General features: G+C 38.0%; 1 protein-coding gene and 1 pseudogene across 2 annotated transcripts in view; both read left to right on the top strand.

The window, feature by feature from the left end:
* Positions 1–5,572, top strand: part of LOC112807431 (serine/threonine-protein phosphatase PP1-gamma catalytic subunit-like) — an 8,248-nt pseudogene extending 2,676 nt beyond the window's left edge.
* Positions 5,573–8,240: 2,668 nt separating this feature from the next.
* Positions 8,241–21,629, top strand: part of UBE2D1 (ubiquitin conjugating enzyme E2 D1) — a 39,526-nt gene continuing 26,137 nt past the window's right edge. The window contains exon 1 of one of the 2 annotated variants that reach the window (XM_025850306.2): positions 8,241–8,511. In XM_025850306.2, the coding sequence (XP_025706091.1) occupies positions 8,488–8,511 (24 nt within the window). In that variant the 5' untranslated portion in view covers positions 8,241–8,487. Of the gene's footprint in view, positions 8,512–8,544; positions 8,676–21,629 lie in introns of those variants that run through there. The other variant, XM_025850304.2, reaches the window with a different exon arrangement.

Raw genomic sequence — 21,629 nt, 5'->3', positions numbered from 1 at the left:
TAAAATCCAGGAGGCACAGAGAACCCCTCTCAAAATCAATAAAAATAGGTCAACACCCCGACATCTAATAGTAAAACTTACGAGTCTCAGAGACAAAGAGAAAATCCTGAAAGCAGCTCGGGAGAAGAGATATGTAACCTACAATGGTAGAAACATTAGATTGGCAACAGACCTATCCACAGAGACGTGGCAGGCCAGAAAGGACTGGCAAGATATCTTCAGAGCACTAAACGAGAAAAATATGCAGCCAAGAATACTATATCCAGCTAGGCTATCACTGAAAATAGAAGGAGAGATAAAAAGCTTCCAGAACAAACAAAAACTAAAGGAATTTGCAAACACGAAACCAGCCCTCCAAGAAATATTGAGAGGGGTCCTCTAAGCAAAGAGAGAACCTAAAAGCAGCAAAGAGCAGAAACGAACACAGACAACAGACAGTTAACAGTCACCTTACAGGTAACACAATGGCACTAAATTCATACCTTTCACTAGTTACCCTGAATGTAAATGGGCTCAATGCCCCAATCAAAAGACACAGGCTATCAGATTGGATTAAAAAACAAGACCCATCAATATGCTGTCTGCAAGAGACTCATTTTAGACACAAAGACACTCCCAGATTGAAAGTGAGGGGGTGGAAAACCATTTACCATGCTAATGGACACCAAAAGAAAGCTGGGGTGGCAATCCTTATATCAGACAAACTAGATTTTAAAACAAAGACTGTAATAAGAGATGAGGAAGGACACTATATCCTACTTAAAGGGTCTATCCAACAAGAAGATCTAACAATTGTAAATATCTATGCCCCGAACATGGGAGCAGCCAGTTATATAAGGCAATTAATAACAAAAGCAAAGAAACACATTGACAACAATACAATAATAGTGGGGGACTTTAACACCCCCCTGACTGAAATGGACAGATCATCTAAGCAAAAGATCAACAAGGAAATAAAGACTTTAAATGACACACTGGACCAAATGGACTTCACAGACATATTCAGAACATTCCATCCCAAAGCAACGGAATACACATTCTTCTCTAGTGCCCATGGAACATTCTCCAGAATTGATCACATCCTAGGTCACAAATCAGGTCTCAATCGGTACCAAAAGATTGGGATCATTCCCTGCATATTTTCAGACCACAATGCTTTGAAACTAGAACTCAACCACAAGAGGAAAGTCGGAAAGAACTCAAATACATGGAGGCTAAAGAGCATCCTACTAAAGAATGAATGGGTCAACCAAGAAATTAAAGAAGAATTAAAAAAATTCATGGAAACTAATGAAAATGAAAACACAACTGTTCAAAATCTTTGGGATACAGCAAAGGCAGTCCTGAGAGAAAAGTATATAGCAATACAATCCTTTCTCAAGAAACAAGAAAGGTCTCAAATACACAACCTAACCCTACACCTAAAGGAGCTGGAGAAAGAACAGCAAATAAAGCCTAAACCCAGCAGGAGAAGAGAAATCATAAAGATCAGAGCAGAAATCAATGAACTAGAAACCAAAAGAACAGTAGAACAGATCAACGAAACTAGGAGCTGGTTCTTTGAAAGAATTAACAAGATTGATAAACCCCTGGCCAGACTGATCAAAAAGAAAAGAGAAATGACCCAAATCAACAAAATCATGAATGAAAGAGGAGAGATCACAACCAACACCAAAGAAATACAAACAATTATAAGAACATATTATGAGCAACTCTATGCCAGCAAATTAGATAACCTGGAAGAAATGGGTGCATTCCTAGAGATGTATCAACTACCAAAATTGAACCAGGAAGAAATAGAAAACCTGAACAGACCTATAACCACTAAGGAAATTGAAACAGTCATCAAAAATCTCCCAAGAAACAAAAGCCCAGGGCCAGATGGCTTCCCAGGGGAATTCTATCAGACATTTCAAGAAGAATTAATACCTATTCTCCTGAAACTGTTCCAAAAAATAGAAATGGAAGGGAAACTTCCAAACTCATTTTATGAGGCCAGCATTACCTTGATCCCAAAACCAGACAAAGACCCCATCAAAAAAGAGAATTACAGACCAATATCCTTGATGAATACGGATGCAAAAATTCTCACCAAAATACTAGCCAATAGGATCCAACAGTACATTAAAAGGATTATTCACCATGACCAAGTGGGATTTATTCCTGGGCTGCAAGGCTGGTTCAACATCCGCAAATCAATCAACGTGATACAATACATTAACAAAAGAAAGAACAAGAATCATATGATCCTCTCAATAGATGCAGAAAAAGCATTTGACAAAATACAGCATCCTTTCTTGATCAAAACTCTTCAGAGTATAGGGATAGAGGGTACATACCTCAATATCATAAAAGCCATCTATGAAAAACCTACAGCGAATGTCATTCTCAATGGGGAAAGGCTGAGAGCTTTTCCCCTAAGGTCAGGAACGCGGCAGGGATGTCCACTCTCACCACTGCTATTCAACATAGTATTAGAAGTCCTAGCCACAGCAATCAGACAACAAAAAGAAATCAAAGGCATCCAAATCGGCAAAGAGGAAGTCAAACTCTCACTCTTTGCAGATGATATGATACTGTACGTGGAAAACCCAAAAGACTCCACCCCAAAACTGCTAGAACTCATCCAGGAATTCAGTAAAGTAGCAGGATATAAAATCAATGCACAGAAATCAGTGGCATTCCTATACACCAACAACAAGACAGAAGAGAGACAAATCAAGGAGTCTATCCCATTTACAATTGCACCCAAAACCATTAGATACCTAGGAATAAATCTAACCAAAGAGGCAAAGGATCTGTACTCAGAAAACTATAAAATACTCATGAAAGAAATTGAAGAAGACACAAAGAAATGTAAAAACGTTCCATGCTCATGGATTGGGAGAATCAACATTGTGAAGATGTCAATGCTACCTAGAGCAATCTACACATTCAATGCAATCCCCATCAAAATACCATCCACTTTTTTCAAAGAAATGGAAAAAATAATCCTAAAATTTGTATGGAACCAGAAGAGACCCCGAATAGCCAGAGGAATACTGAAAAAGAAAAGCAAAGCTGGCGGCATCACAATTCCGGACTTCCAGCTCTATTACAAAGCTGTCATCATCAAGACAGTATGGTACTGGCACAAAAACAGACGCATAGATCAATGGAACAGAATCGAGAGCCCAGAAATGGACCCTCAACTCTATGGTCAACTTATTTTTGACAAAGCAGGAAAGAATGTCCAATGGCAAAAAGACAGTCTCTTCAACAAATGGTGTTGGGAAAATTGGACAGCCACATGCAGAAGAATGAAACTGGACCATTTCCTTACACCTCACACAAAAATAGACTCCAAATGGTTGAAAGACCTAAATGTGAGACAGGAGTCCATCCAAATCCTAAAGGAGAACACAGTCAGCAACCTTTTCGACCTTAGCCGCAGCAACTTCTTCCTAGAAACATCGCCAAAGGCAAGGGAAGCCAGGGCAAAAATGAACTATTGGGATTTCATCAAGATAAAAAGCTTTTGCACAGCAAAAGAAACAGTCCACAAAACCAAAAGACAACCGACAGAATGGGAGAAAATATTTGCAAACGACATATCAGATAAAGGGCTAGTATCCAAAATCTATAAAGAACTTATCAAACTCAACACTCAAAGAACAAATAATCCAATCAAGAAATGGGCAGAAGACATGAACAGACATTTCTCCAAAGAAGACATCCAAATGGCCAACAGGCACATGAAAAAGTGCTCAACATCACTCGGCATCAGGGAAATCCAAATCAAAACCTCAATGAGATACCACCTCACACCCGTCAGAATGGCTAAAATTAACAAGTCAGGGAACGACAGATGTTGGCGGGGATGTGGAGAAAGGGGAACCCTCCTACACTGTTGGTGGGAATGCAAGCTGGTGCAACCACTCTGGAAAACAGTATGGAGGTTCCTCAAACAGTTGAAATTAGAGCTACCGTTCGATCCAGCAATTGCACTACTGGGTATTTACCACAAAGATACAAATGTAGGGACCCGAAGGGGTACGTGTACCCCAATGTTTATAGCAGCAATGTCCACAATAGCCAAACTGTGGAAAGAGCCAAGATGCCCATCGACAGATGAATGGATAAAGAAGAGGTGGTATATATACACAATGGAATCTTATGCAGCCATCAAAAGGAATGAGATCTTGCCATTTGCAACGACGTGGATGGAACTGGAGGGTGTTATGCTGAGTGAAATAAGTCAATCAGAGAAAGACATGTATCACATGACCTCACTGATATGAGGAATTCTTAATCTCAGGAAACAAACTGAGTGTTACTGGAGTGGTTGGGGGTGGGAGGGATGGGATGGCTGGGTGATAGACATTGGGGAGGGTATGTGCTACGGTGAGCGCTGTGAATTGTGCAGGACTGTTGAATCACAGATCTGTACTTCTGAAACAAATAACGCAACATATTTTAAGAAAAAAGGAAAAGAAGAAGATAACAGGAGAGGAAGAAAAGGGGAGTATGTCAGAGGGGGAGACGAACCATGAGAGATGATGGACTCTGAAAAACAAACTGAGGGTTCTAGAGGGTAGGGGGGTGGGGGGATGGGTTAGCCTGGTGATGGGTATTGAGGAGGGCACGTTCTGCATGGAGCACTGGGTGTTATGAACGAACAATGAATCATGGAACACTGCATCAAAAACTAATGATGTAATATATGGTGATTAACATAACAATAAAAAAATTTAAAAAAAAAATATCCCGAGATTTTTTTCTTCTCAGAGGAAACCATGAGTGTGCCAGCATCAATAGAATTTATGGATTATGATGAATGTAAAAGAAGATATAACATTAAACTATGGAAAACTTTCACAGACTGCTTTAAACTGTTTACCAATAGCAGCCATTGTGGATGAGATGATATTCTGCTGTCATGGATGTTTATCACCAGATCTTCAATCTATAGAGTGGATTCAGGGAATTAAGAGACCAACTAATGTACCAGATCAAGGTCTTCTTTGTGATCTTTTGTGGTCTGACCCTGATAAAGATGTTTTAGTCTGGGGTGAAAATGACAGAGGAGTGTCCTTCACATTTGGTGCAGAAGTGGTTGTAAAATTTCTCCATAAGCATGACTTGGATCTTATATGTAGAGCCCACCAGGTGGTTGAAGATGGATATGATTTTTTTTTTTCAAAAAGGCAGTTGGTCACTCTGTTTTCTGCACCCAATTATTGTGGAGAGTTTGACAGTGCAGGTGCCATGAGTGTGGACAAAACTCTAATGTGTTCTTTTCAGATTTTAAGGCCTGCAGAGAAAAAGAAGCTGAATGCCATGAGACCTGTAACACCTCCAAGGAGTATGATCACAAAGCAAGCAAAGAAATAGATGTCATTTTGACACTGCCTAGTTGGGACTTGTAATATAGAGTATATAATCTTCATTTTTAAAACTGTAATGTGTATTGGTCAGCTTGCTCAAATAGTGTGTTTGTGAGGCCCCGCTTCCATTTTTTGAGTTAATGAATGGCATTTGCTGATTATAACAGCAAATGAAAGACTCTCCACTCCCAAGAAAAAAATGTTTTGTTTTTTTAAATTCTGTAGTCCTTTTGCAAACAACTTTAATGATGGTGTTAAAGCTGTATGCCCCAGAACAGTTTATCCTGTCTAAGAGGTAAGTATACAACTGATCTTTTTAAAATTCAGTTCAACCCATGAATGATGAAATGCTCATTTTCTTTAGGATATAAAGAGAGCCCTAGGGTGCTCAATCTGTACATGTTATTGTCATAAAATACATACTGTTGATGCAAACCACTGTGAACACTTTTTTAAAATTTTGTTTCAAAAGGGATTGCTTTTTTTCTCTCATTGTCTTGTCATGTACAAACTAGTTTTTATAGCTATCAACATTAGGGTTAACTCAACGTTGCCAGCATCACTGGTATGATGTATATTTAATTACACTTTCCCCTACCATATACTCAAAATGATGATTAAAGCCATTATTTAAAAAACAGTAGTGCAAGAGGGTTCCTTTTTCTCCACATCCTCACCAACATGTGTTGTTTCTTGTATTGTTGATTTTAGCCATTCTGACAGGTGTGAAGTGATATCTCATTGTAGTTTTGATTTGCATTTCCCTGATAATGTGATGATGAGCATCTTTTCCTTTTTTCCCCCAAATTTTTATTTAAATACTAATTATTTACTATGTAATGTAATATTGAATTCAGGAATAGAATTTAGTGATTCATCATTTACCTACACCACCCAGTGATGAGCATCTTTTCATGTGTTTGCTGATCATCTGGATGTCTTCTTTGGAAAAATGTTTGTTCATGTCTTCTGCTCATTTCTTAACTGGGTTATTTATTTTGGGGGTGTTGAGTTTTATAAGTTCTTTATGGTTCTGGTTACTAACCCTTTATTGGATATGTCATCTGCAAATATCTTCTCCCATTCAGTAGGTTGACCTTTAGTTTTGTTGACTGTTTCCTTCACTGTGCAGAAGCTTTTTACTTTGATATAGTCTCAATAGTTTATTTTTGCTTTTGTTTCCCTCTCTGGAGACATATCTAGTAAGAAGTTGCTACAACCAATGTCGAAGAAGTTGCTACCTGTGTTCTCCTCCAGGATTTTGATGGTTTCCTGTCTCACATTTAGGTTTAATCCATTTTGAATTTATTTTTGTGTATGGTGTAGGGAAGCGGTCCAGTTTCATTCTTTTGCATGTGGCTGTCCAGTTTTCACAGCACCATTTTTTGAAGAAAGAGTCTTTTTTCCATTAGATAGTCTTTCCTGTTTTGTCGAAGATTAATTGACCATATAATTGTGGATTTATTCCTGATTTTCTATTCTGTTCTATTGATCTATATGTCTGTGTTTTTGTGCCAGTACCATACTGTTTTGATTACTACAGCTTTGTAATACAACTTGAGGGTGGAATTGTGATGCCTCCAACTTTGCTTTTTCAGCATTGCTTTGTTTATTTGGGGTCTTTTGTGGTTCCATACAAATTTTAGGATTACTTGTTCTACTTTTCTGAAAAATGCTGGTGGTATTTTGATAGGGATTGAATTAGATGTATAGATTGCTTTGGGTAATATAGACATTTTAACAATATTTGTTCTTCCAAAGGTAAGTAACTTTTATAGAAAACTTTCAACATATTAGGTACTGTGTATATTTTAATACCAATTAATTTTGATACATCCAGGGATTATTATCTCTATTGACAGATGAAGGAACTGAGGCTTAGAGAGTTTAAAGTGGCTTAGCCATGGTCAAACAGTAGGTAGGGGTCAAAGGGATCAGTCTACAAAGCCTATGCTCCTCCAATCACCCTGGGCAGCCTCCCAGTTTATGGGAGGCCAGAAGGTTTATCTTCTAGGAAGATATTGATGATGAGATCAGGGCTTGGAATTCTGGGGCACTCCAGCTCTTGAGAAGAGGAGCTAGTGAAAAGGAAAGTCAGAGAAGTTTAAGACCCAGTTACCATGGTGCTATGGAAGATAGTGTCCCTGAGTGCTTTGAAAAGCAAAAGGATGGCCAGTCATCAAATGATTCAAAAACATCAGAAAGGATGAGGAGTGAATTGGGTTTGGTAATTAGAAGCTCAAGACTGACCTTGGTGAAGACCGATTTTGCTTGTACTGAAAGTAGAAGCCAAGTTTTAATGAGCACACAAGTTCATAAGAATTGAGGGAGTGAGGAATGGGAGTAGATTGTATTGAGTAGGTAGTGAAAGGAAGGGAAGGAGGCAATAGTGGTGAATCTCAGAATTTGGAGTTCCAAGGAGAAGCAGACATGCGGGATTAACAGTGGATAGAGGTGCCTTTTGAAATAGGAACTAAGGAGGTAAGTAAGGAGCCATAATGGGTATGTCTGTGCATATGTGAGAAATTTAGTAAATTTATATGTTTGAGAAGAGCGATCACTCTACAAAAGTAAAAATAACAGGATCTCTGTATTGGAAATTCTATTGGAAATTCCTGTGAGTGCTTTCCGAGCTAATTTGTTATTCCTATTTTACAGATTGGGAACTTCAGTTCATAACTCGATCAAATTCAAATTGCAGAGACCAACTCATGACTGCGCAGTTCTAAGTCCAGGCTTGGGTTGAAGTCAGCAGTGAGTAACCCGACGTCGCCCCGGGCCAACGGCAGAGGACAGGGCTGGAACTACAGTTCCCAGTGTGCCAGGCGAGGCGGGGCGCAGGCGGGGAGGGCGCAGGCTCCTTCCCAGAAGCAAAAGCGGAAACAAAAGAGTCTCGCCGGCGTCCTCGCCCGCACACTCGCGCACACCCGCGCTCCGGCGCACACGGAACAGGCACCGGCGCACGGAGCGAGCCAGCGAGCAGCGAGCAGCGAGCAGCGAGCCGGGGACCCCCGGGCTGAGCCAGCAGAGCAGCCAGAGAGTCGAGCCCACGACGACCCTACGCCCCCGCGCCCCGTAGCTGCCCCCAGCCGGCCGGTGTCCCCGCCGCCCTCCCTGACCCATGGCGCTGAAGAGGATTCAGAAAGTGAGTGCCCGGGCCAGGCCTGGGGCGACGGGGCGCGCTTCGGCTCCCTGCCCACACTGACCCCGGCGATGGTCCCGAAAGACGCGCCGGGAGGGCACGGGATGGGAGGGTGCGCGGGGATCAGGGGGCCGGAGATGCCGGCGGGGCCAGCGGGCACTGGACAGGTGAGGTGGGAGCAGGGGCAGGTCCCGGGTGGCTTGGAGGCGGGGGCCCCGCTGCGCGCTAGCGCCGGAGCTGGGCCGGGAGTCCCTGGGTGGAGATCCTTCTCGGGCTCCAGACCTTCCCCACATCTGGGCTTTACGGTCACGGCTGGATTTTGCCCTACACTGGTCTAGTTTTGGCTCCTGTCATGCTGTGTTTTCTCCACGCCCGTTCTTTTATGTTCTTGCTTCCCCGGGCTCCCGGAGAGGGCAAGGAAGGTGTGGTGGGCCTGCAGTCTTTCTCCTCGATGCTGTGGGTTTGTTCTTTTTCTCTTCTGTGGTTGGCTCCTGCTTAGATCCCTGAATGGGCTGGAAAAGCCCATTTGGGGCCCAGAAGCCAGGAGAAGCCTCTTGCCTTTTCTATTTTGGTGCCTCTTCTGCTGCCACTTCAGGTCACATAGCTGTAGTGAAAACATAGTTGCTGATACACAACAAGATGACCTCCTGGCTGTGATTCATCGTGAGTCAAGCCAAACAGGTTTTTTCCCCCTCATGATAAACTTACATGTAAAGTTCGAGACACAGCAGAAACTGCCACAATATAAGTTGTTTGATGCTTTGACACATGAGAATAGAATGAAGAAGAAATGTATATATTCATTCAACACATGTTTATCCATCCCAACTCTGTAAGGAATTGCCTTCTCTTGCATAATACTGTATTTATTGCTACTCTTTCAGATGTGAACATCTTACAAAATTGGGGTTGGGGCATTTTTTTTTTCTGTTCATTTATTTCTTGTTGAGTTATGGGTCTGGTCACTGACACAGGTTTTTAAAAGGTTTACAGTTATATGGAGAACACTGAGAATTTATTTTTAAATGCAGTGTTTCAGCAAGTTAAGTCAACAATAGATAGCATGTCTGGTAAATAATTTTAGAAGAAATCAATGCTACAGAAAAATTTTATTAACTTTTAAGGCATGAAGTGATGGAGATATATACATTGTGTTCTCAGTCACAACTGGTGGCATCTTCTGGTACAGAGGACAGCAACTTTCAGGTCCAGCCTTTTTTTTGTTGCTGTTCAAACACTGAATCCGTAGAATACTGTGTGTGTGTGTGTGTGTGTGTGTGTGTGCGCGCGCGCGCGCGCGCGCGCGCGCCATTTGAGGGTCTTCTCTCTATAAAACATAAAGCTAACAATCCGTATTTATTGATTCATGTTTTCTGATTTGAAAGTAATGCAATTACACATTCAAAATTACCCTAATTTCAAAGTCCTAATCAGCATCTTTGTCATGTATGCTTATTAATAATATGTAATATTGGCTTACATTTGAATTAAACAATACACCTATTCCAGTGGGGCGCCTGGATGGCCCAGTCATTAAGCATCTGCCTTCGGCTCGGGTCATGATCCCAGGGTCCTGGGACTCTGCTCAGCGGGAAGCCGGCTTCTCCCTCTCCCACTCCCCCTGCTTGTATTCCCTCTCTTGCTGTGTCTCTCTCTCTCTGTCAAATAAATAAATAAAAATCTTAAAAAAAAATAACGATACACTTATTCCAAGGAAGTTTTAAAATTCTATTTCCTTCTTTCCTACTTGTGAGAATTCTTCACAAGACTTTGCATATACAATAAGTTTTAAATAATGTAGAATTTATCCACAGGAAGTAAACATTCAAAGAAAATGGACACTATTTGTAAATACTTTACTGGGCAATTGTCAGTCACCATGCTGAATATTTATAATATGGAATATACCCAAATCATATTTTTGTTAACTATTAGTTATTATTAGTTTATAACAGAGTTGTTTGGTAAAAGAAAAAAAAATCACATAGAATTGATGTTAGGCCTGTAACAAATTGATATTTTGGAGAATAAATTGGGGATCACATAACATCCCATCTCTGTGTGCCAGTCTTAGACTTCCCTTTCCTGTTATCAGAAAAGTTGACTTGCATAAATCTCCTTTCCACTAAGCACATATCACATGTTCATATCATTCCCTCGTACTTTAAGGAGTGTTATTTTGTTTGATTCTCCACTTTTCCTACTGTTTACGCCTCCTTGATTAGAAGCCAGTTCCAAGTGAGGTGTGCTTTTTGCCTTATGAACAGTTATAAAGCCTTCTTTGATATCATCAGTATATTAATTCTTACTTGAATCTTGTGTGTTCCAACAAAAGAAGATACGTATTAACTTTTGGCCTTTCTTTTTAAGTGTATTGGAATAACACTGTCAGATACCTTCTAGGTCATTGGGTTGTACTTTTCCTGTACCTAAAGTGGCAGACCTTAAAGCGGTGCAGAACCTCAGAGAACTGCAGTTTGGAGTTGAGTGGAGGGCAGGGGCTGGAGCCAGCGTCTAGGGTAGTGTATCAGAAATATTTGTGGGACATTTTCAGACTGTCCCCACTGCTGTAAATGAAAGATGTGGAATCCCCCAGATGGGCTGGGGTGGAAAGAAGGTTGAGAACCACTGATGTTCTAGTCTGTTTATTCAAAGAAGGAATCTGAGGCATGGAGTGAAGGAGCGCTTTGTCCAAGTAAATCTCTGAAGAAGTGACTTGGCATATTTGAGAATGTTAAAAAAAGTTCATTATTACTTCACATTTTTTTCACTTCATATGAAACAATTAAAGATGCTATGCATCTTTATGTATATGCAAAGCATGTAGATATCAATGCTTAAAATACATTTTTATACTAGAGTATGCTAAATGATTTCATGCTCTTATTTAGACATCCAGTGCCAGTTTTGCATTTCAGCTCATAAATTTACACACCCATGCCCTATTTTTTGGTTACAGTGGAAGATGTTATCACAGTCGCCTAAATCACTAAAGGGAAGAAGTTTGAACAAAGTCTGAGGAAAGACACCTAAAATATGTTTGAAAGAAGATGATAGTTTTTCAGCTGGGCATTTATTATTTTCTAGAATTATTTCTAAGTGTTTCTTTTACCAATGCTATTTTTAATACTTGATAAACTTTTTTTGGAAATTTAAAATTTTTTATGTTATAAAAAGTTATGAATGTTATATCATAATACTGAATGTTTTGAAACCAAGAAAAAAAGATCCTAATGTAGTCATTATTATCATCTTAGTATATTTCCTTCTAGACTTTTTTAATTTGATAAATTGAAGTAATGATCATCATAGTAACATGATATGATGGGCTTTATTGCCTTTTTGGTCTTTTGAAAAGTGAAACAAGAGTTTTGTTTTAAAATATAGCAACACAGATAACTACTCCTTAGTGTACAGTTCTGTCCTCAAAATGGAATATTTGCTTTTTTAATAAGCAATTTAACTTAAATGTATATATAAACAGATTACAATTTTATAAATGTTTTGTGCTGCTGAATTTTTTGATTTGTACAATTCCACATTAAACTCTACAAAAACAACCCAGCCCTCTGTGGATAGAGCATCAAAGAGAAGAAGATCTAGTTTTTATTTCTGGCTCTGTGACTTAACTAGCTTGTTTCTCTATCCATAAAATGATACTGCACTAAGTACAACCAGCATATATAATATATAATGGTTACTCTGTGATAGATGCTATTCTGTGTGTTTGACATATATTAATTGATTTCTTTAGTGGCCCAAGAGGTAGAAATGATTGTTATCCCCATCTTACAGATGATAAAACTGAGGCGCAGAAATGTTGGGTAATGTACCAGAATCACATATCTAGTAAGTGGCAGTGCTAGGATTTGAAACCAGACAGATGGCTTCAGATTCCATGCTCTTAACCATTTTAGTACATGGCTTTTTCTTATCCAAATGGACTCATATCTGTTGTATTTAAATTGATAGACACATGGAGTTAAATGAGTTTATGGGTGTAAGTGCTTTGCAAACTGGACTGTTCTATACACATGTAAAGTGGCATTATAATTAATACCTTGGCATATTTAATCATGCATCACTCAGTGTGTTGATTGTGCTTTGTAAACCTCTGCTCTGAAGTAATGTACACTGGATCATTAAACATGGTAAATGAATAATATAACTTTATTTTTGTTCCATCACTTAAAATTTTTCTCCTCCAAAGGGATTTAGAAAAATTGTAATTTATAAATGTTCTGTCAAAAGTATCATTTCAGTGTGAAGTTTTCACTTGAGAAAACTATTTATGAACTGATTTAGCTATTTAGTTCGTCTAGTGGCTTTGAATAGCAGTCGACTGTTCAGATTGCACAAATATGTTAGGAAGACTTGAAGATTACAAAATTAAATCTAAGATTCCAGATTCTTTCAGTAAAAAAGGATATAAGTTCAACAAATTTTTTAAAGGAAGAACATAGTATTTATGCTTCATGGTAGATAAAGTGGTTTGCCTTGAGATGAAAGGAAGAAAATGTTTTTTTCTAAGAAGCCACCATGTGAATTTTTCTGCTTTTAAATTTTTGTAATTAAGCTCAATCTTCTTTTGCCCTGGGTATCATGTATTTTTCCTTCTTCATCACAACAGAGGTGTTAAAAAAAGAAGATAACCTATTGTTAAAAAGTTCTGAGGTTCCTTCCCTGTGGAAATAAATAGCATAGATCTAAATAAGGCTGTTTATGCCTATTTTAGGAAGCCAAACACATATTATAAAAACCAACTTAACAGGATGTGGGATTGCCCCCAGTAAAGCAGAGTAGCATCCTTACTTGTTTTAGTTCCCGGAAATACACACTGAAAACATATTTAATGAGTGCCACTAATCAAAATGATAAGCCTGATACTCTCTACTAAACTGAATTAATGGTTGTCTGTAATGTATTGGCTCTCTTCCCTTCCCCACTTCTTTTTAACAGTGGATGAACTGATACTATGTTTAATTAAAAACAGGTATTGAGATACTTGTCCTCTCTTAATCCTATGATGCTGAAATAAAAGATGCTGTAGTATATAATCCAGATCTTTAGGGGATTGGAAGGATCCTCAGACCACCTCAGAACATCTGTCTGAAGGCAAAACAGGTCCTATTTCTAGCCTGTCTTCGTCAAGATGGTCTCTGAAAAGCTGAGGTTTTTCTGCATTTAATTGGTTCTGGGATGAATCTGTGAAGGTTCAGTTACACACATTAGACAGTATTAGAGGCTACTATGTTCCAGGACTTGTTCTTAGTATAGGGAGGAAGCTACCGTCCTAAAGCTTACAGTTTAGTGCTCCCATCCTCTTTCTGGATGTTTCCCCCACTTCTCCCTATTCATATTATTCTGGGGTTTTTGTTGTGGTTCTTCTCCTTCAATGTTACCACATTGCTTATTAGATGCCTAGTCTCCTTTCAGATTTATGAAAACCTTTCCAGTGGGGATGAGGTTGGGATATTGCTTCCTTCACCTCAAACTTCCTTAGTAGTATCTGATGATTCTCAGTCCAGGTGACCACCCTTCTTATGTGAGCAGAATTTGGATTTCTTTAGAGGGAACAGACCTGATGGCCTGGGCTCATTATTCTCTAAACCAGTAAAACTCTGGCCTGTGTTTATGCTTCCCCCAAATTTTGATGTGTTGTATTTTCATTTAGTTAAAAATATTTCCTAATTTCCCTTTTGATTCTTTTTCAACCCTTGGGTTATTTAGAAGATTTTATTTATTCTCCCAGTATTTTGATTTACAGATAGCTTTCTGTTATTGATTTCTAAGTTAATTCCATTGTGAATGAAGAACTTGTTATTTGACTCCTTTTAAATTTTTGGGACTTGTTTTATGGCCCAAAATATAGTCTGTATTTTTTACTTACATAATAATGATGCCATTCAGGTGCTCAACATAGCTTTTGAATGGAAATGTTTAATAATTTCTAGCCTTCAATTTGCCAGTTTCTGATTGGTGTCCATAAAGCCTAGGTTATTTCTAAGGAATGAATGCCGAACTAAGGCTTACACCTTCCAGTGTCTTCTTGTACTTTTATGAGTTTCCAGAACAGGGGTGATGAAACCAGTTTAGTGGGTCACAAACAGCATTTTAAAAAAATGGAATATAAAGTATTAATGCTTTAGGTGTAGTAAGGGTGATAATTGTTTCATGAAACTTTTAATTATATATTTGTGTCCCTGTGCATGTTACTAGTTGTGATGTATGTACCATGTTTTTCTTGTTATGAATTGCTGTAAGGAAAGTTTGAAAATCATAGCATAAGATCCTTAGATAAAATCAGTATTATCAAAAATACATGCCGCACATTCATATGTATACACATACCTGTATGTATGTATATATAGAGAAAGCAAATGAACATATATGCACATACAAACACACATACATGTATACACACACACACAATGTCAAATGTTGTAGTCTCAGAAACAGTTCTATTTGTTATAAACTTCAGTGCTCATTGTTTTCTGCTAAAAGTTGTAGCATTTTATAGTCACTGCAGTACAACCACAATATTCAAGAACAGTGCTGGGTGATACAAAGATGAATTGATTTATTATGCAGAAACTTATTAAGTGCCTTCTGTATACCAGTTATTTGAGATAGAAGTGTAAGAAGTGATATTTAATAACAAATATTTGGTTGAATCACAGACCTGTACCTCTGAAACAAATAATACATTATATGTTAAAAAAAAAAGATAGTAGGAAGGGAAAAATGAAGGGGGGAAATTGGAGGGGGAGACGAACCATGAGAGACTATGGACTCTGAGAAACAAACTGAGGGTTCTGGGGGCGGGGCGGGAAGATGGGTTAGCCTGGTGATGGGTATTAAAGAGGAAACGTTCTGCATGGAGCACTGGGTGTTATATGCAAACAATGAATCATGGAACACTACATCAAAAACTAATGATGTAATGTATGGTGATTAACATAACATAATAAAATAAAAATAAAAAAAAGTAAAAAAATAAAGCTTGCCAAACCAAGCTTTTTAGGTGCCCCTCCCAAATTTGGTAAATATTGAAAGGTATGTTTATCTTTTAAGTAGGTTTTTAAGAAATAGGCTGCTAGCTTTTATCATTTCATTTTGTCTTTTTCCTGAAGCATCATCTTTCTTGATTAGAAAATGCTCTGTGTTGTATGTTCCGTTATGTGTTAAAATTCTATTATGTATTTTGAAAAGTTGTATGTAATTTCCTATCATGTTTTTCTTAACCTCTCAGTGTCTTTGAATACAAACACTCCTCTTCAAAGCTTATGGAGTAGTGTTTATTTCTAACCTTTTATAAAATATAAGCTCTTGGGAAAAGATAAAAAGAACCTTTTTCATTCCCTCACTTTTCACACTTTTGTTTCTCTTGAGTGCGGCTAAAACTGTGCAAATGGCCTGAATTCAAGTACTGGAGTACTGTTGGCTCCAATGTTGATTGAGGATAATGGGCTGTAGTTACTACAGCCTTGAGATGAGTATTGTTTTGGGTGCGGAGAGTGCTGGAATGGAAGTCAGGTGGTCTGAGCCTTTGTTCTAGCTTTGGCTTCATGACCTTGGTCAAGAAACTCATAGTTTTTATTTTCTTTATCTAGAAATGTTATGCATTGAACTAGATAATTTCTATGGTCCTTTTTGATTTATAATTTTAGGCACATCTAAATAATGTTATTTGCTGTTTGTTTTGTTCAACTAACAGTAAAAATGTTCACAGAAACAAATATTGAGTATGGCACAGTGCTCTGCTGCTGTATGAAACTTGAGTTAAAATCCTATTTACTTTGAGAAGTCAGAATTGAAATAAATGTTGGCATCTTAATGTATAAGATTAATGAGTCTTTTAAGATGTCTTACTCTTTGATTAAAAAGCATATTTGTGATACAAATAAGATATAGTTCTGTTTTTGTACCAGTATCATAACAAGCTTTTCTAATTCCATTTAGCTTCCATCTGATTCACAGGTATCTTTATACTTTAAAGATTGTTTTATCCACATATTTAGAAAACTGCCTTATACAGCTACCTTACATGTAGTAGATTTTTTTGGATTCTAGTTAATACATTTATGGAGCACCTTCTGTATGTAAGGCATATAGAAAATGAAATAAGGAGAAATATGGAAAAGTGACATATAACCAGCATTATCTAAGAAATTTAAAATTATTAAGGGTAAGAAAAGTATCATTAAAGATTAGGTAGACTTAGGAAAGTACCGTAAGAAAAATACAACATACTTGAACAGAAAGAGAGTCAAAAGTAGGAGAGGTCAAATTTATTTAGGGGAGATCAGGAAAAATTCTATCGAGGAGATGGAATTGGATATAGGTTTGGAAGAATGGGTAGCATTTTCAAAGACAGGTTTCATAAAGGAAGCTACAGAAATGAAGGCATCAGCATGTACTTGTCCTGTTCAGGAAGGAACAGATAATCCTGCTTTTGGGAAGCATTTGGGGAATAGTAGACATAAAAGTTCATACTGTGGAGGGCCTTGAAGACCCATGATGAGAAATGTGTCCTTAATGCAAAAGTTTGGGGAAGCCATTGAAGTTTTTTGAGTAAGGAAGTAACATTCTTTTTTTTTTTTTTTTTTTAAGATTCTATTTATTTGACAGAGAGACAGCGAGAGAGGGAACACAAGCAAGGGGAGTATGAGAGGGAGAAGCAGGCTTCCTGCTGAGGGAGTCCGATGTGGGGCTCGATCCCAGCACCCTGGGGTCATGACCTGAGCTGAAGGCAGGTAGGCAGACGCTTAGTGGCTGAGCCACCCAGGCACGCCAGGAAGTAACATTCTTAATCATATTCTTAGGTATGCACTCTTGCCCTCACAGAATATAAGATTGTTTACCATTTGTAATTACAAATCTGATGAATGTCATGGAAAGGGGAGTATAAAGTACTATGGGAATACAGCAGGAACCCTTTGAAGGGTTCAAGGAAAACCTTAAAGAAATGTTTAAGATGAGACATAAAGGTAAAAGTAAAGTAGGTAAAGCAAATGAGTGTGTGTGGGGGGCTGGGGGAGGTGCTTAGGAGTCTTCTATCTAAAAGGAAACTAGGGACAAGGTAGCATTGGGGGACTTTAAAGTAATAACTGTTACAGAGAGCATTGGAGGAAAATGGTTGCAGATATAAGGCAAGAGAGAAGGAGTCAGATGATGGAAGGCCTGATAAGCCATTTTAAGGATTTATAAATTTTATGCTAAGGCTAATAAAAAATATTGAAAGCGTTCGACATGGTACTTTGAAAAGATGATTTTGAATATAGTGTCTTGGTAGAGAAATAGGACACGTCAGTGAAGACGTTGCACTTGTTCAAGTGAGATCTAAAGAGGGTCTGAGCTAAGATGGTGGCAGAGGACATTTGGGAAGAGGGTTATGTGAGAAATATTATAGGGTGTTTGTAGCACCTGGCCTTTTTGAGTTGGGTCTGACCCACCCATGCCTACCTCTAATTGGCCTTTCAGATCAGCTCTCTAAGGAGCAGTGGTCTAGGCAGTCTCTTCAGACTCCTTCTACTACCCAGTCTGTTCTCAGATACTTTCATAGTGTCTCCCTGGTTTGACACTTCGCTTCTGGAAATGTCTCTTTTTGCTCCTCTCATACTTTTTTGCCCTTTGGACCTCAGTTTTTCTATATCCTGGAATCCTTCCAGTGGGAGGGATTTGGACAGTCTGAACAACTTGGTACTGATTAATGTGAGGAGGTGGGAGGGGTTGGGATGGGTGGGACATGAAGGGAAGAAGGAATCAGACTGTGATTCTAAGGTTTAGAGTTTGAATTACTGGAAAAAGTATTTTTTTATCATAATACTTCATAAAGTAGACAAATACAGTTGTTACTGGGATGTCTTGGATTGTCTAAGATACGTTTTTATTTATGTACTTTGTATGATGGAAATACTATATAAAGGTGACCGGGAGTCTTCTCTTTAAGAGGAAGCCATGTTTTAAACTAGAGTCAAGATAGTATTTTGGGAAATTGAGTCATTATAGCTGCTGTTGAAATCATCGGGGAAAAGTGGTTGCAGATCTGAGACATTGGGTAGATGATGCCCCTAATCTTGACCTCAAATGTTTATTCTAAATTGTGTTCTTTATAGCTCTGATTCAATAAATACTACTTTGACGCAGCAAAATCAGTAGCATCATTGCTTTCTTCATCTTCTTCCTTTTGTGTGGAATTTGGCTGCATTATTAATTATTATTATTATTATTATTATTGCCTTTACTAGAGATACCTGATCCAAGGAGGAGCAGTTAGGACCAGTTTGTTGAAGTCAGTTTGGTTCCTATAACTAAATTAATTGGATAGCGTCAGCATTTTCAAGTCTTCCAGGAAGAATCTACATGGTTAAAAATAAAGCTGTTCTTTAATTCAAGGGCTTAAAGAGGTTCTGTATTTGGAGACCTTTCTGACAATTGTTTGATATCTCTCTATTGAAATAGCTCTAGTCAACTAGATAAGGAGATCAGAGCCTGAACTGTAAGCCCATGAAATGTTTATTTACAGATAAACCAAATATAGCTCATATATCCCTTTAGAGACAATATAAAAAATGCAATCTGGTAAGAATCACTGTCTTGTTTAGGAGTTTTGAGGTAAAGATGGTTGTGTCCATGAATTGCCTGTTGAGCCAGGATTTTTGTTTTTGTGGGGTTTTTTTTTTAAGATTTTTATTTATTATTTGACAGGGAGAGAGAGACACTGAGAAAGGGAACACAAGCAGGGGGAGTGGAAGAGGGAGAATCAGGCTTCCCACTGAGCAGGGAGCCCGATGTGGTGCTTGATCCCAGGACCCCGGGATCACGACCCCAGCTGAAGGCAGATGCTTAACGACTGAGCTACCCAGGCACCCCGAGCCAGGATTTTTGAAATAATGCTTTCATATACTTCGGATTCAGTAATTTAGATTTTTGACTGTAAATCAGTCCCTATGCATAGGCTATTTAATGTCCTTTACACACATCTGGTGGGGTATATATTCTATTACAGAGATTTAGACTTTCTGAATGTTGAAGCTAGAGCACAACAAAGCTTTTTCAGTCTGGTCAGCATAATTTTTTAGAGAATATTTATTGCATAGTGTCATATTAGGTTTGGTGGTAAGTAAGGCAACTCTGACTTGTTCATTCTCTACTGTTCAGATTGGACTCTTACCCTTCTGGGAGCTGAGAGAGTGATTCAGGCTTCTCTTTTCTTACATTCCGTTCTTTGTTTCCTTTTATTTGTTTACTTTCTTTGCATTAGGTTGCCTCATCTACTTTTAGATTTTAAGTTCCCTAGAGGCAGGGACTGTGTCTAGGTTGGTTTTATGAACACTCAGCATATTGTGGGGTGTTGTAAACATACCATCTGTGACAATTTAAAATTCAGTTTCAGACCTCTTAGTGCTTTCCTTTGTGTCTATTTGGTTACAGAAATCTGAACTAGAATAGAGGTGCTTAGCCATGTAAGGCTATATAAATCTATTAAGTCCACAGTTTTATAGACTTATCATGCTTCTATAGTTCCAGTCAAAATATAGGGACAGTATCTTGTAATCTGCCTTTCATTACTATATCTTATGTTTTATTTTGAAATTTAGATACCCTAATTAGTTTTTTTTATTATTTGAGTGTTAATCACATTGGAATAGAAAATTGTTTCGCTGACACAGACTACTTTTGTCTGGGGCATACTTTACCAGTTTGATGATATTTATTGCCTAATCTGTGTTTAGGTATAGTGTTAGTTTGTTTTAAGCTTACTTTGTCTCAAAGGAGGAGAAGGATATTGGATCAACTATATATTTCAATTTTAGCTTTATACATACACACATAAACACATATACACAGTGTGTTTACTATGAGTTCTTTTCATATATGGATTTATAACTAGTCTCATTGTTTGATAAGCATCTGTTACATTATTGGATTTCTACATATTTCTGTTAGGTATATTCCTGGCAGTAAACTTGCTGGGTCATTGAGCATTCCAGTGTTCACCTTTGGTAGTGAATGTCAAATGTTCCCTCATCCACCAGCAGCATGAGAGTTCCAGTTGCCTCACACCTTTACCAACCTTTATGCTTTTTTCTGGCTTTTTCATTTTAACCATTCTGTTGGGTTTGTAGTAGTATAGCATTTTGTTTTTAATTGCATTTCCTTGATGTCTAATGAAGCCAAGCCCCTTCTCATATGTATATTGACCATTTGGATAGTTCTTTCTTTCTTTCTCTTTCTTTCTTTCTTTCTTTCTTTCTTTCTTTCTTTCTTTCTTTCTTTCTTTCTTTCTTTTTCTTTCTTTGATAGCCTCTTTTATAAAATGCTTATTCAAGTCTGCCTTTTAAAAATTGATCTGTAGATAAAGTTTTTACATATTCTGGATGTGGGTCTTTTGTCAGATACATGTACTGTAAATATTTTCCCCTATTTGATGGCTTGCTTGCCTTTTAACACTTTTGGTGTGTCTTTCAATGAACAAATGTTCTTGATTTTAGTCAAGTCCAAATTTTTCATTTTTTTCTCTTATGGGTAGTGCTCTTTGTGTCCTGTTTAAGAAATTTCTGCCTCCTCCAAGTCATGAAGATGTTTTATGTTTTCTTTTAAAAACATTCTTGGGACACCTGGCTGGTGCAGCTAGTGAAGCATGAGACTCTTGGTCTCAGGGTTTGGGTTCAAGCCCCATGTTGGGTATAGAGATTACTTAAAAATAAAATCTTTTAAAAAATACATAGGAGCGTTATTTTATCTTTCATATTTGAACCTATGATCTATTTAGAATTGATTTTTTAATTAGGTTTGAGGTAGGGGAGGCCAAGGTTTATTTTTTTTCCCATATAGATACCCAGATGACCATCTATTGAGAAAATTTTTCTTTTCCTCCATTAGAATGTCACTGACTTCACTTTTAATTTTTGAATGCTAAGTTTGCCATTGTTTTCTTTCCATTTGCAACGCATTGATAAAGTAAGTACTCATGATCCCACTCAGATGTCAAACACCATCACTTTTGCTTCTACATCAAAATTGCTATTTGTTTATCAAAAACAGTGATAATATCCTAAGTTGGGTTTAAAGAATATGTTGTCCATTTCTTTCAAGTGCAGCTGTCTGCAGTGAAG

This window comes from Callorhinus ursinus, unplaced genomic scaffold, assembly GCF_003265705.2.
Source record: "Callorhinus ursinus isolate GAN/ISIS: 27379988/994484 unplaced genomic scaffold, GSC_fseal_2.0 scaffold69, whole genome shotgun sequence".
NCBI classification, from domain to species: Eukaryota; Metazoa; Chordata; class Mammalia; order Carnivora; family Otariidae; genus Callorhinus; species Callorhinus ursinus.
This window is presented reverse-complemented; position numbering and strand designations above follow the sequence as displayed.